We start from the raw sequence: 15092 nt of genomic DNA on the forward strand, positions 1-15092 counted from the left end.
CTGTCATGTTGCTGTCTAGGTGGTGTACCCTGACATTAGTCCTGTCATGTTGCTGTCTAGGTGGTCTACCCTGACATTGGTCCTGTCATGTTGCTGTCTAGGTGGTCTACCCTGACATTGGTCCTGTCATGTTGCTGTCTAGGTGGTCTACCCTGACATTGGTCCTGTCATGTTGCTGTCTAGGTGGTCTACCCTGACATTGGTCCTGTCATGTTGCTGTCTAGGTGGTCTACCCTGACATTGGTCCTGTCATGTTGCTGTCTAGGTGGTCTACCCTGACATTGGTCCTGTCATGTTGCTGTCTAGGTGGTCTAACCTGACATTGGTCCTGTCATGTTGCTGTCTAGGTGGTCTAACCTGACATTGGTCCTGTCATGTTGCTATCTAGGTGGTCTACCCTGACATTGGTCCTGTCATGTTGCTGTCTAGGTGGTCTACCCTGACATTGGTCCTGTCATGTTGCTGTTTAGGTGGTCTACCCTGACATTGGTCCTGTCATGTTGCTGTCTAGGTGGTCTACCCTGACATTGGTCCTGTCATGTTGCTGTCTAGGTGGTCTACCCTGACATTGGTCCTGTCATGTTGCTGTCTAGGTGGTCTACCCTGACATTGGTCCTGTCATGTTGCTGTCTAGGTGGTCTACCCTGACATTGGTCCTGTCATGTTGCTGTCTAGGTGGTCTACCCTGACATTGGTCCTGTCATGTTGCTGTCTAGGTGGTCTACCCTGACATTGGTCCTGTCATGTTGCTGTCTAGGTGGTCTACCCTGACATTGGTCCTGTCATGTTGCTGTCTAGGTGGTCTACCCTGACATTGGTCCTGTCATGTTGCTGTCTAGGTGGTCTACCCTGACATTGGTCCTGTCATGTTGCTGTCTAGGTGGTCTACCCTGACATTGGTCCTGTCATGTTGCTGTCTAGGTGGTCTACCCTGACATTGGTCCTGTCATGTTGCTGTCTAGGTGGTCTACCCTGACATTGGTCCTGTCATGTTGCTGTCTAGGTGGTCTACCCTGACATTGGTTCGGAATTGGATGGATGGACCATTGACGGTTGTTGGTAGACTATCAGGTTGGTTCATGATCTTTTCCTGCTGAATTGATATGCATGTCTGTTGGATATGGACAGGCAGTTCAGTTTTTATTTGTAATATATTTGCTAAAACTTCTAAAAACCTGTTTTTGCTTTGTCATTATGGGGTATTGTGTATAGATTGATAAGGGGAAAAAACGATTTAATCCATTTTAGAATAAGGCTGTAACGTAACAAAATGTGGAAAAAGTCAAGGGGTCTGAATACTTTCCGAATGCACTGTAAACTCTTACAATCAGCAAAAAAAAGACTGTCCTAATATGGTCAAGGCAGAAGACTTCCTGTGATGATGTAATGACCTTCCCAGTAAAACTATTTCTGTCTTTGACATGAATACCGAAGTCTGTGTCCAAGCAGAAAACAGCAGATGCTCTCTTCATAGGGAGGCAGTACAGGGATTTGTTGAATGGATCCTCCTTCTGTTGCTGTTTTGGTCAGGTGTTCATCCCAAATGGCACCCCTATTCCATAGGACACTGCTTTTGACCAGAGCCCAATGGACGCCTACGGGCCCTAGTCAAAATAGGTGCACTATATAGGGAATAGGGTGCCATTTGGGACCGCAACACTGATCTAATGGCTGAAGGCAGAGTGTAGGGCACACAGCCAGCTCTCTCTGCTTGGCGTGATGTTGAGATGGCAAGCAAACCTGATTACCAGGAAAAACCTAAACTGGTCAGTACTGTAACTCTGATTGTACCCATGTACTGTAACTCTGATTGTACCCATGTACTGTAACTCTGATTGTACCCATGTACTGTAACTCTGATTGTACCCATGTACTGTAACTCTGATTGTACCCATGTACTGTAACTCTGATTGTATACATGTACTGTAACTCTGATTGTACCCATGTAGTGTAACTCTGATTGTATCCGTGTACTGTAACTCTGATTGTACCCATGTACTGTAACTCTGATTGTACCCATGTACTGTAACTCTGATTGTACCCATGTACTGTAACTCTGATTGTACCCATGTAGTGTAACTCTGATTGTACCCATGTACTGTAACTCTGATTGTACCCATGTACTGTAACTCTGATTGTATACATGTACTGTAACTCTGATTGTACCCATGTAGTGTAACTCTGATTGTACCCATGTACTGTAACTAGTACAAAATACTTAACATTTCCTTTACGTTACGAGTTCAGATAAAATACTATTTAAACGCCAGAATACCACAACACACACACTGTATGTCCAATCTTATTTTAGTTCTGATTAGAATAGCAAAATCTTCCAACTAAGATTCCTTGGAAAACCTGGACATTTTGGGAAAGTTACTGGAATTTTGCAACGCTAGTTGTGATGCAGTACATTGGCACAGGTTGATGACAGCATGATGACACCTCAGAGGGTGGTGCAGTAGGGATGATCTGTTGTACGGTAGCTGGAAAAAACAGAGCTGGACCTGGCCTGTCATCAGAGGTCCTGTGGTGAAACCACCTGTCTTGGCGCAGGACCTGTCACTGCTGTTGTTTCACATGATGCTGTTGTTTCTCGTGCATTTCTTTACATTCAGACCTGGTTTGTACTAATCTCTTGTCGACAGATTATGTAGTTTGCGGGATAGTTTAGGTTCTGGGTTGTCAAGATTAGGCTTGCACAAATCTGGTCAAATAAGCTTAAATTGGTGGTACTTGGTGAATGATCATTGAGATAAGCTAAAGTTGCTGGTACTTGGTGAATGATCATTGAGATAAGCTAAAGTTATTGGTACTTGGTGAATGATCATTGAGATAAGCTAAAGTTGCTGGTACTTGGTGAATGATCATTGAGAGAAGCTAAAGTTGCTGGTACTTGGTGAATGATCATTGAGATACGCTAAAGTTGCTGGTACTTGGTGAATGATCATTGAGATAAGCTAAAGTTGCTGGTACTTGGTGAATGATCATTGAGATAAGCTAAAGTTGCTGGTACTTGGTGAATGATCATTGAGATAAGCTAAAGTTGCTGGTACTTGGTGAATGATCATTGAGATAAGCTAAAGTTGCTGGTACTTGGTGAATGATCATTGAGATAAGCTAAAGTTGCTGGTACTTGGTGAATGATCATTGAGATACGATACGCTAAAGTTGCTGGTACTTGGTGAATGATCATTGAGATAAGCTAAAGTTGCTGGTACTTGGTGAATGATCATTGAGATAAGCTAAAGTTTCTGGTACTTGGTGAATGATCATTGAGATAAGCTAAAGTTGCTGGTACTTGGTGAATGATCATTGAGATAAGCTAAAGTTGCTGGTACTTGGTGAATGATCATTGAGATACGCTAAAGTTGCTGGTACTTGGTGAATGATCATTGAGATAAGCTAAAGTTGCTGGTACTTGGTGAATGATCATTGAGATAAGCTAAAGTTGCTGGTACTTGGTGAATGATCACTGAGATAAGCTAAAGTGAGGAGAAAAGGATGCAGAAAGTAACAACATAAACTGAAGTTATTTACATCTCTAATACTTGGAGAGTTCAAAGAAACATCATTTTTTCTTTAAATTGAAATGTATTAGATTATCAGAAATAAATGATTGCCACAGTGATAATCATTCATAGTGGCCGAGCAGAATTATACAGGAAATGTACAGTACATGATTGCAATATCATTAACAATAGATTAAATTCATTCAATTTCTGCACTACAACAGAGTAAACGTACAGTACATAGAACGGTCTATTGCTTGTCAGTTTGCTTAATGCTCTTCAGTGGACCACAGTGTTTATTGTGTACTAGATCGTATGGGTTGGAGTGTTTATTGTGTACTAGATCGTGTGGGTTGAAGTGTTTATTGTGTACTAGATCGTATGGGTTTAAGTGTTTATTGTGTACTAGAACGTATGGGTTGAAGTGTTTATTGTGTACTAGATCGTATGGGTTGAAAAGTGTTTATTGTGTACTAGATCAAATGGGTTGAAAAGTGTTTATTGTGTACTAGATCATATGGGTTGAAAAGTGTTTATTGTGTACTAGATCATATGGGTTGAAAAGTGTTTATTGTGTACTAGATCATATGGGTTGAAATGTTTATTGTGTACTAGATCTTATGGGTTGAAGTGTTTATTGTGTACTAGATCGTATGGGTTGAAGTGTTTATTGTGTACTAGATCGTATGGGTTGAAGTGTTTATTGTGTACTAGATCGTATGGGTTGAAGTGTTTATTGTGTACTAGATCGTATGGGTTGAAGTGATTATTGTGTACTAGATCGTATGGGTTGAAGTGTTTATTGTGTACTAGATCGTATGGGTTGAAGTGTTTATTGTGTACTAGATCGTATGGGTTGAAGTGTTTATTGTGTACTAGATCGTATGGGTTGAAAAGTGTTTATTGTGTACTAGATCATATGGGTTGAAAAGGGTTTATTGTGTACTAGATCATATGGGTTGAAAAGTGTTTATTGTGTACTAGATCATATGGGTTGAAATGTTTATTGTGTACTAGATCTTATGGGTTGAAATGTTTATTGTGTACTAGATCGTATGGGTTGAAGTGTTTATTGTGTACTAGATCGTATGGGTTGAAGTGTTTATTGTGTACTAGATCGTATGGGTTGAAATGTTTATTGTGTACTAGATCATATGGGTTGGAGTGTTTATTGTGTACTAGATCATATGGGTTGAAATGTTTATTGTGTACTAGATCGTATGGGTTGAAAAGTGTTTATTGTGTACTAGATCGTATGGGTTGAAAAGTGTTTATTGCTTGTCAGTGGACCACAGTGTAACTGACATCAGTGTGCTGCTAACAGCTTCGCTTCCTCCACTGTCCCTGTCTCTTTTCTGGGCTCGGACCTGTGGTGCTTGACAACGTACCAACCAGTTGTCCTATAGAAAAGGATCCGATTCGATAGCAGCATTGGTGACATTTCAAGCTGGCTGTGGAGCGAACTTAGCTTACGGAACGTTCTTACCTCAGTTACAACAGCTTAGTGTCTGTTTCTGTCAGTGCAAGAGGACTGCTGTGATTTTTACCTAAATAGCCTGAGATTAAAAAGATGGCTGGTCTTTAATCATAACATACCACTTAGCAGACACTTCTATCCAGTCCTTACAGTGAGAGCATACATTTTTAGTATGTGTATGTGATCTTCGCAGGAGTTGAACCGACAACTGAGCCACACCAGAACCGTGATCTTGTAAAACATAACAGAATGAGTCCTATGAGTCCAGAACTAAAAGCCAGTGTCAGTTCATGCCGAGCTGGACATCAGTGCAGGATATTGATCACAGTGTCTATGGAGATGCACCACAGTAGACTACTACTGGGACGTTCATTAGGGCACACTGTTGCAATAGGTTTTGCAACGTAAAACGCAAACAAGCATTTCTTATTGTACAAGTTCAAGGTAGTCCATCCCAGTTTCTAGGCTGATTTTCTTCTGTTTGGTGCTTAAATTAATATGGCCTGATCACTGAGTCTCGACCAGGGGATCTTCAAACCCCAGCCTGGAGGTCCGGAGTCCTGCTGGTTTTCTGTTCTACCTGATAATTAATTGCACCCACCTGGCGTCAAAGGTCTAAATCATTCCCTAATTAGAGGAGGAACAATTAAAAATCAGCAGTGGCACTGGCTTCGATGTCCAGATTTGAATTGGTCTGGTCTAGACGGAGCTGCGTCTCTTGGCGAAAGCCCTGAACGGGGTGAGAAAGTTTAAACCAGCAGCTATGGAACTGATGCTGGTGCACTGGTGAGGGCTGCAGACACATCCTGTATCACCTGTCTCGCAGTAGTGAGGGGACAGCACGTCACAATGAGGCGAGAGCATGGTGCAGCGCTCTATGTAGTGGTCAGAGAAGCCCAGGTCCTGGTTGATCATCATGGGGATGGATCCCTGCAGATTCTCCCTGCTGCGGTACCACAGACATGAACACACTGTCTGGAAGCCCAGCACCTCGCTGTACACATCCTTCAGGCCTCGCTTGGTGCTGCCGGCGGTAGCGGCCAGGGGAGTAGCGGAGGAAATGGAGACAGAAACAGCAGGCGGACCGCCGTCTGCGTTCCTCTTACCCCCCGTGGAGAGGAGGGCCTTCTGCTCGGCGTCCCGCCGCTCGTCCTCCGTGTTCATCATCAGGAACCTCAACACCACCAGGTTGAGGAAGGCTCCAATCACGGTGAGTCCAGTCAGGATGTATACGAAGCAGAAGGCCACATAACGTGGGTCGTTCTGCAGGGCGTGATCCTTCTGCAGCGCCACGTAGTCCCCGAACCCGATGGTGGTCAGGGTGATGAAACAGTAGTAGTAGGCGTGGAAGAAGCTCCAGCCCTCGTAGTGGGAGAAGGCCGCCGCCCCGACACACAGCGTGGACATGCAGGAAAAGAAGCCGATGGTCACCATGTTGGCCATGGACACCTCGGTGTGGCGCAGGCCCAGACACTGCTTGGTCCGGTGGAGGAGGAAGCGGACCAGGGTGTTGATGCGTTCTCCCATGCTCTGGAACATGACAAGGGTGAGGGGGATCCCCAGGAGGGCGTAGAACATGCAGAACACCTTCCCTGAGTCTGTGCTGGGGGCAGCATGGCCGTACCCTGGGAGAGGAGAGGAGAGGAGAGAGGAAAGGAGAAGAGGAGAGAGGGAGAGGAGAGGAGAGGAGAGGAGAGGAGAGGAGAGGAGAGGAGAGGAGAGGAGAGGAGAGGAGAGGAGAGGAGAGGAGAGGAGAGGAGAGGAGAGGAGAGGAGAGGAGAGGGAGAGGAGAGGAGAGGAGAGGAGAGGAGAGAGGAGAGGAGAGAGGAAAGGAGAAGAGGAGAGAGGAGAGGAGGAGAGAGGGAGAGGAGAGGAGAGGTGGAGAGAGGGAGAGGGAGAGGACAGGAGAGGAGGAGAGGACAGGAGAGGACAGGAGAGGACAGGAGAGGAGAGGAGAGGAGAGGAGAGGAGAGGAGAGGAGAGGAGAGGAGAGGAGAGGAGAGGAGAGGGAGAGGAGAGGGAGAGAGGAGAGGAGAGGAGAGAGGAGGAGAGAGGGAGAGGAGAGGAGAGGAAAGGAGAGGGAGAGGAGAGGAGAGGAGAGGAGAGGAGAGGAGAGGAGAGGAGAGGAGAGGAGAGGAGAGGAGAGGGAGAGGAGAGGAGAGGAGGAGAGGTGTATTAGAACATGCAGAACACCTTCCCTGAGTCCGAGCTGGGGGCAGCATGGCTCTACGCTGATCGGACACATCAGGTAGACAGGTAGAGGTCAATCATGACATCCTACATACGTCCCAAATGGCACCCTATTCCCTATATAGTGCACTACTTTAGACCTGACTCTGGTAGTACTGCACTATATAGGGAACAGGGTGCCATTTATGACGCCAACCAACTGTAAGCCACTATCATTGGGCCTTTTTCTGTTCTACCACTATTTATCATCAGAATGAGGGTACTGCTACCTGCATGAAGAATTATACACACACACACACATGCACACAAACACGCACACACACGCACACGCACGCACACGCACACACACACACACATACTAATCTCTAAAAATGTGTGTAAGGTAGAAATAAGCGGGTCTACTTTTTCTCAAATTAACTTGACCAAATAGAACCCCTGAACAGACACTAGCATAGCTTACCTATTGTAGTTATCACAGTGATAGCGAAATAAAAAGATCCGGCGAATTTCCACTGCACCCCGGCTTTGTGCGGTTTCAGTTGCAACATCACGACTTCAAGCTCGTCAAAGTTCACTTTGGTCAAGTTGTATTTGCGTATTAACTCCAATTTCCTCTCGTCCAGCTTTCTCTTTTGGCTTTTCTCCTGTTTAGATTCCAAGGTATCGAAGACGGCTGCCCCGACCAGCAGGTAGGTAAAGATGCTCATGATGAGAGCAAGGGTCCGTACGTTCTGCTTCTTCATGATGACTGGAGAGTTAGTTCCCTCTGAGACAGACAGCTCGTCTTATAAACATCTACTAGGTTTTAATTGAATCATGCCCTTTGTAACTCTCCTCATCCTAACGGACTCTGTGGTTATAGAAAACCTTCACGACCGGAGGTTCCAGTTGATTGAGAGCTGGGGAGCTGTGCTTTCAGCTCAACTCCGCGGGATATCTGTCCTTTCAGTACAACTCCCACGGCGGAGCGGGATATCTGTCCTTTCAGTACAACTCCCACGGCGGAACGGGATATCTGTTCTTTCAGCACCACCCCAAAGGCTCAATGGGATATCTCGCCCTATTTGGTCAACTCGTCAGGAGCATATGGATGTAGCTCTGGTCCCGGGTGTTACTGCGCGCAGAGCTGACGTGGATGGATGCTGCAACGTGGACAGTAGCTATAACATCAATTCAACAGCAATCTGTCTTTCCACTGACCAGGACCAGATATATTTTCTATATAGTCTGTCTTTCCACTGACCAGGACCAGATATATTCTCTATATAATCTGCCTTTCCACTGAACGGGGCCAGATATATTCTCTATATAATCTGGGCCATTGAAAATACACACGTTTATTTATTTATAGTCACACTTTACAATGTCTCCCTAGCCTATTTAATGTTAACTGGTAGTTACAATTAGGCTACACGGTTAGTATCCTACAGTTGTTACACCTGTTTGTGGGATGCACAATTGCAAGCATTTTGAGATGTATATATGTACATATAAAGACATTGATAGTGGTCCTCTGTAGCTCAGCTGGTAGAGCACGGCACTTGTAACGCCAAGGTAGTGGGTTCCATCCCCGGGACCACCCATACGTAAAAATTTATGCGCACATGACTGTACATCGCTTTGGATAAAAGCGTCTGCTAAATGGCATATTATTATTATTATATATCTGAGATTTCAGATATCTGAATGATCAGGTTCGTGTAGGCTATAGGCAGACTTAGCCTCGGGAACGATCTAGCGCATGTATACCCGTAGCAGCGCCACCTTTCATTCTGAAAACATAGCTCATCAGATTTGAAGTTAACTAAACAATTCATATTGTTATTTAATAAGAGTGTAATATCTTTCAATCTGTATGAATTTACAGAAGCTTATATCATTTTTACCTTTCAACAAGTAGTTGTAAGCGGTTTTCAAATCAGATTTGTTCATGTGTGCTTTTATCCATCCCGAGGCTCTGTGTTGTCCCTGCGTCTGTTTAAACAGAAAAGGTGTCCACGCTTCATAAATTGTCCAGCAACGTAATTTGCTAACCCTCTTGCCCCCCCTTGTAAATACCTGTTATCCTTTAACACAAGCAGCCACATCCTTTCCATGACAATTCACTGTTTAGCACCTGACTGTCCTTCAGCTCAGGTCAAATGAAGTATTGTTGTCCAGTTCATGAATAGGCTCTACCTCAAGAACAAACACGAAGAAATCAAACAAACTTGATTTATGTTTTTTAATTGTACAGTGTGAGGCCAAGACAATGTGTTCTTCTTCCGAGCACATGATGGGCACAAGACATCATAAATCATCATCATTACAATCTTTATAGTCAATTGATTATCTTAAATATACAGCTGCATCCCAGGCGAAATGCTGTTTAATGGACAAAATTTAATAAATAATACTACCGGCGTCCCCTTTTCCCTATTAAGTGCTCGGGTTCTGGTCTAAAGTAGTGCACTACATAGGGAATAGGGTGTCATTCTCTGGTCTAAAGTAGTGCACTACATAGGGAATAGGGTGTCATTCTCTGGTCTAAAGTAGTGCACTACATAGGGAATAGGGTGCCATTCTCTGGTCTAAAGTAGTGCACTATATAGGGAATAGGGTGCCATTCTCTGGTCTAAAGTAGTGCACTATATAGGGAATAGGGTGCCATTCTCTGGTCTAAAGTAGTGCACTATATAGGGAATAGGGTGCCATTCTCTGGTCTATAGTAGTGCACTACATAGGGAATAGGGTGCCATTCTCTGGTCTAAAGTAGTGCACTATATAGGGGAATAGGGTGCCATTCTCTGGTCTAAAGTAGTGCACTATATAGGGAATAGGGTGTCATTCTCTGGTCTAAAGTAGTGCACTATATAGGGAATAGGGTGCCATTCTCTGGTCTAAAGTAGTGCACTATATAGGGAATAGGGTGCCATTCTCTGGTCTAAAGTAGTGCACTATATAGGGAATAGGGTGTCATTCTCTGGTCTAAAGTAGTGCACTATATAGGGAATAGGGTGCCATTCTCTGGTCTAAAGTAGTGCACTATATAGGGAATAGGGTGCCATTCTCTGGTCTAAAGTAGTGCACTATATAGGGAATAGGGTGCCATTCTCTGGTCTAAAGTAGTGCACTATATAGGGAATAGGGTGCCATTCTCTGGTCTAAAGTAGTGCACTATATAGGGAATAGGGGGCCATTCTCTGGTCTAAAGTAGTGCACTATATAGGGAATAGGGTGCCATTCTCTGGTCTAAAGTAGTGCACTATATAGGGAATAGGGTGCCATTCTCTGGTCTAAAGTAGTGCACTATATAGGGAATAGGGTGCCATTCTCTGGTCTAAAGTAGTGCACTATATAGGGAATAGGGTGCCATCTGGGACACTATATTTTCCATGAGATGTCAAAGGAAGGAGGGACCCTCTGATCAACACAGCCTACTGAGTCATTTCTCAGTTAAGTCATTGCGTAATCACATATGATTGGTAATCAATATATTTATAACGTGCGTTCAATCATTCTTCTTTTGGTACCTGTAGATCGAGACAGGGTCTGCAAGACACCCGATTACTTAATAAGCTTCCATAGCTTTTCAAAATAGAAAATAGATAAAATGAACAGTATGGTGGTTCATTATCATCTGGAAATAATGACTCGCTCCCTTTCCCTCGCCCACCTGAATCCTTTGAAGAGACTAAATTATGTGTCATAAAATTAGGAAGCATTCATTTACTCTTTGAGAATTCCTTCTCATCAAAGCTTGGATTTAAAAAAAACACTAGATACTACTTTGTTTCATGATCAACTATTTTAAAGGGCAACAATATCATTGATCTAAAAAAAAACAACTAAGTTTTTCGTTTTTTTGAATGTTATAAACATGATCTCTATCAGTCAGTCTGAGACTGTGACTTTCCTCAATGAGATTACAGTTGGGTTGGAGTTGGAGATGTTTGGGTACTGGCTAAACAGCGAGCGGCGTTACTTCTAGCAAAGCTTCCTATGGACCAACAAGGAAGGTTTTTTTGTTTCATGTTTTCTCAAGGACCATCTCAATATATCTCTCTCTTTCTCTCTCTCTCTCTCTCTCTCTCTCTCTCTCTCTCTCTCTCTCTCTCTCTCTCTCTCTCTCTCTCTGTCTGTCTGTCTGTCTGTCTGTCTGTCTGTCTGTCTGTCTGTCTGTCTCTCTGTCTCTCTGTCTCTCTCTCTCTCTCTCTCTCTCTCTCTCTCTCTCTCTCTCTCTCTCTCTCTCTCTCTCTCTCTCTCTCTCTCTCTCTCCCCCTCTCCCCCCTCTTCTCTCTCTCTCTCTCTCTCTCTCTCTCTCTCCTCCCCCTCTCCCACCTTCTCTCTCTCTCTGTCTCTCTGTCTCTCTCTCTCTCTCTCTCTCTCTCTCTCTGTCTCTCTCTCTCTCTCTCTCTCTCTCTCTCTCTCTCTCTCTCTCTCTCTCTCTCTCTCTCTCTCTCTCTCTCTCTCTCTCTCTCTCTCTCTCTCTGTCTCTCTGTGTGTGTGTGTGGTCTACAAGGCTTCAAACTCGTCCACTCTCTGCTTGGTGTTGCCCATACGGATCTGCCGCAGGGTCTTGTACTTGTCTCGGCCAGCGCGGACGTTCTCCGTGTGTAGCAGGTCGTTCTGGGTCTTCATGGTGTCGTCTCTGGTCTGGGCCAGCTCAGCACTCAGGGACTACAGACAGACAGACAGACAGACAAGGTTAATAATGTCTCTGCTCTGGGCCAGCTCAGCACTCAGGGACTACAAGACCATGGTGCTTGCCTACGGAGCTGTGAGGGGAACGGCACCTCCGTACCTTCAGGCTCCCATTCAGTCCCTACACCCAAACGAGGGCATTGCGTTCATCCACCTCTGGCCTGCTGGCTCCCCTTCCTCTGCGGAAGCATAGTTCCCGCTCAGCCCAGTCAAAACTGTTCGCTGCTCTGGCACCCCAATGGTGGAACAAGCTCCCTCACGACGCCAGGACAGCGGAGTCACTCACCACCTTCCGGAGACATTTGAAACCCCACCTCTTTAAGGAATACCTGGGATAGGATAAAGTAATCCTTCTACCCCCCCCCCTTACCCCAACCCACCACCCCCCACCAAAAAATAATAATAATTATTGTAAAGTGGTTATCCCACTGGCTATAAGGTGAATGTACCTATTTGTAAGTCGCTCTGGATAAGAGCGTCTGCTAAATGACGTAAATGTAAATTTATAACGCTTGCTATTTCCTCATAGAACATGATGTCATCTCCCTGAGGAGGATGAGCTGGCCAATCAGCGGTCTACCTGCATGAATATTTTTAATGACCGGTATATGCCCACACCATACTGTTGTTGGGTTACGCCCACACCATTCCAACATAGAAACGCTGCTTTTTAACATACTTAGTTAACATTTTTTGTAAGGAAAACTATTTCACTCATATCGTAAGTAATTAGGTAATATTTTATAGAAATCTGGAAACACTGGGCAGTTACTTTAAAAGCCAGATTTAGACATAGGCTGCATCCCAAATGGCCACAGCCCACAGGACCCCAGAGACCACAGCCTACAGGGCTCCAGAGACTACAGCCTACAGGGCCCCAGAGACCACAGCCCACAGGACCCCAGAGACCACAGCCCACAGGACCCCAGAGACCACAGCCCACAGGGCCCCAGAGACCACATGAGCCCAGAGACCACAGCCCACAGGGCTCCAGAGACCACAGCCTACAGGGCCCCAGAGACCACAGGACCCCAGAGACCACAGCCCACAGGACCCCAGAGACCACAGCCCACAGGGCTCCAGAGACCACAGCCTACAGGGCCCCAGAGACCACATGACCCCAGAGACCACAGCCCACAGGGCCCCAGAGACCACAGCCCACAGGACCCCAGAGACCACAGCCCACAGCCCACAGGACCCCAGAGACCACAGCCCACAGGACCCCAGAGACCACAGCCCACAGGGCTCCAGAGACCACAGTCCACAGGGCCCCAGAGACGACAGCCCACAGGACCCCAGAGACTTCAGCCCACAGGGCCCCAGAGACCACAGCCCACAGGGCCCCAGAGACCTCAGTCCACAGGGCCCCAGAGACGACAGCCTACAGGGCCCCAGAGACCACAGGACCCCAGAGACCACAGCCCACAGGACCCCAGAGACCACAGCCCACAGGACCCCAGAGACAACAGCCCACAGGGCTCCAGAGACCACAGCCTACAGGGCCCCAGAGACCACAGCCCACAGGACCCCAGAGACCACAGCCCACAGGGCCCCAGAGACCACATGACCCCAGAGACCACAGCCCACAGGGCTCCAGAGACCACAGCCTACAGGGCCCCAGAGACCACAGGACCCCAGAGACCACAGCCCACAGGACCCCAGAGACCACAGCCCACAGGGCTCCAGAGACCACAGCCTACAGGGCCCCAGAGACCACATGACCCCAGAGACCACAGCCCACAGGGCCCCAGAGACCACAGCCCACAGGACCCCAGAGACCACAGCCCACAGGACCCCAGAGACCACAGCCCACAGGGCTCCAGAGACCACAGCCTACAGGGTCCCAGAGACCACATGACCCCAGAGACCACAGCCCACAGGACCCCAGAGACCACAGCCCACAGGACCCCAGAGACCACAGCCCACAGGACCCCAGAGACGACAGCCTACAGGGCCCCAGAGACCACAGGACCCCAGAGACCACAGCCCACAGGACCCCAGAGACCACAGCCCACAGAGCCCCAGATGGACTGAGACTCACCATTAGTTGTTCCTGGATGCGTCTGTTCTTCTCGGCCTCGGTGACGCGCTCCTCCTCCACCCATTGGTCGTTAACGTCCTGCTGCTGCAGCTCAGCGCTATAGGTGCTGTTCTCCTCACTTTCATCCTGGTCGCTGTGGCTGCTGTGGCTGCTGTCAGGTGAGGGAGGGGCCGGGATGGCAGCGGGGGCGGCCATTACCAGGTGAAGCTCCTCCCTAGTCTTCAGAAGATCCTCCTGCACCTCCTTAGCCTGGCAGGACAGAGAGAGAGAGAGACAAAGGTTCAAATCAATCAGTAATTCAATCAATTGAATTGATTCATGAAGCCCATTTTACATCAACAGTTGTCACTGGCTGGCAAGGATCACTATGGTTTGGCTTTCACATTCAGTTGATCCCTCAGAGATGAGGTGTATGAGGACATTGTGATGGTGCCCAAGGGAAGGAGACTCACCCTGTTCTGCCATGTTTCGGCCTCTTCCTCCTGGATCCTCTTGGCCTCCTCCAACAGGGCGATCTTAGCAGTGTACTCTGCCAACTCTGCAGCCTAAAGAGAGAAAGAGAGAGAGAGAGAGAGAGAGAGAGAGAGAGAGAGAGAGAGAGAGAGAGAGAGAGAGAGAGAGAGAGAGAGAGAGAGAGAGAGAGAGAGAGAGAGAGAGAGAGAGAGAGAGAGAGAGAGAGAGAGAGAGAGAAAATGTGTCAGATCTTAGCAGTGTATTGCGCCACCTTTGCAGAGAGATATTTATATATATATATATATATATATATATATATATATATATATATATATATATATGCGTCAACAGCAACCTTGGGAAAAATCCTCTGCGTTATTATTAACAGCAGACTCGTACATTTCCTCAGTGAAAACAATGTACTGAGCAAATGTCAAATTGGCTTTTTACCTAAATACCGTACGACAGACCACGTATTCACCCTGCACACCCTAATTGACAAACAAACAAACCAAATCAAAGGCAAAGTCTTCTCATGCTTTGTTGATTTCAAAAAAGCTTTTGACTCAATTTGGCATGAGGGTCTGCTATACAAATTGATGGAAAGTGGGGTTGGGGGAAAAACATACGACGTTGTAAAATCCATGTACACAAACAACAAGTGTGTGGTTAGAATTTGCAAAAAACACACACATTTATTTCTACAGGGCCGTGGGGTAAGACAGGGATGCAGCTT

At 46.3% G+C, this 15092-nt stretch overlaps 2 protein-coding genes across 3 annotated transcripts in view; both read right to left on the reverse strand.

Annotated features, from left to right (window-relative positions):
• Window positions 1–3587: 3587 nt before the first annotated feature.
• On the reverse strand, window positions 3588–9684 carry kcnk3b (potassium channel, subfamily K, member 3b). 2 transcript variants are annotated; one of them, XM_041854458.2, is made up of 3 exons: window positions 9238–9684; window positions 9066–9153; window positions 3588–6614 (listed from the first exon to the last, which is right to left on the reverse strand). In XM_041854458.2, the coding sequence occupies exons 2-3, from the start codon at window positions 9109–9111 to the stop codon at window positions 5689–5691; spliced, it is 972 nt and encodes a 323-aa protein (XP_041710392.1). In that variant the 5' UTR covers window positions 9112–9153; window positions 9238–9684; the 3' UTR covers window positions 3588–5688. The 2 variants fall into 2 exon arrangements, with proteins under 2 accessions (XP_041710392.1, XP_041710393.1); XM_041854459.1 differs by lacking the exons at window positions 9066–9153; window positions 9238–9684 and adding an exon at window positions 7640–8384.
• A 1916-nt stretch (window positions 9685–11600) lies between these two features.
• The window catches only part of LOC121544524 (ezrin-like), a 33692-nt gene continuing 30200 nt past the window's right edge, over window positions 11601–15092 (reverse strand). Inside the window, exons 12-14 of the mRNA XM_041854460.1 lie at window positions 14356–14448; window positions 13904–14152; window positions 11601–11838 (exon numbers count right to left, since the gene is read on the reverse strand). Of these exons, the coding sequence (XP_041710394.1) occupies window positions 11674–11838; window positions 13904–14152; window positions 14356–14448 (507 nt within the window). The 3' untranslated portion in view covers window positions 11601–11673. The remainder of the gene's footprint in view (window positions 11839–13903; window positions 14153–14355; window positions 14449–15092) is intronic.

This window comes from Coregonus clupeaformis, chromosome 29, assembly GCF_020615455.1.
Source record: "Coregonus clupeaformis isolate EN_2021a chromosome 29, ASM2061545v1, whole genome shotgun sequence".
In the NCBI taxonomy this organism is placed as follows: Eukaryota; Metazoa; Chordata; class Actinopteri; order Salmoniformes; family Salmonidae; genus Coregonus; species Coregonus clupeaformis.

Excerpts from the sequence above, each read along its gene's own strand:
- kcnk3b (XM_041854459.1), bottom strand. The coding sequence starts at position 7,922 with ATGAAGAAGCAGAACGTACGGACCCTTGCTCTCATCATGAGCATCTTT. Across the intron at positions 6,615-7,639 it reads CACTGTGATAACTACAATAG|GGTACGGCCATGCTGCCCCC; the intron begins GTAAGCTATGCT and ends CTCCTCTCCCAG.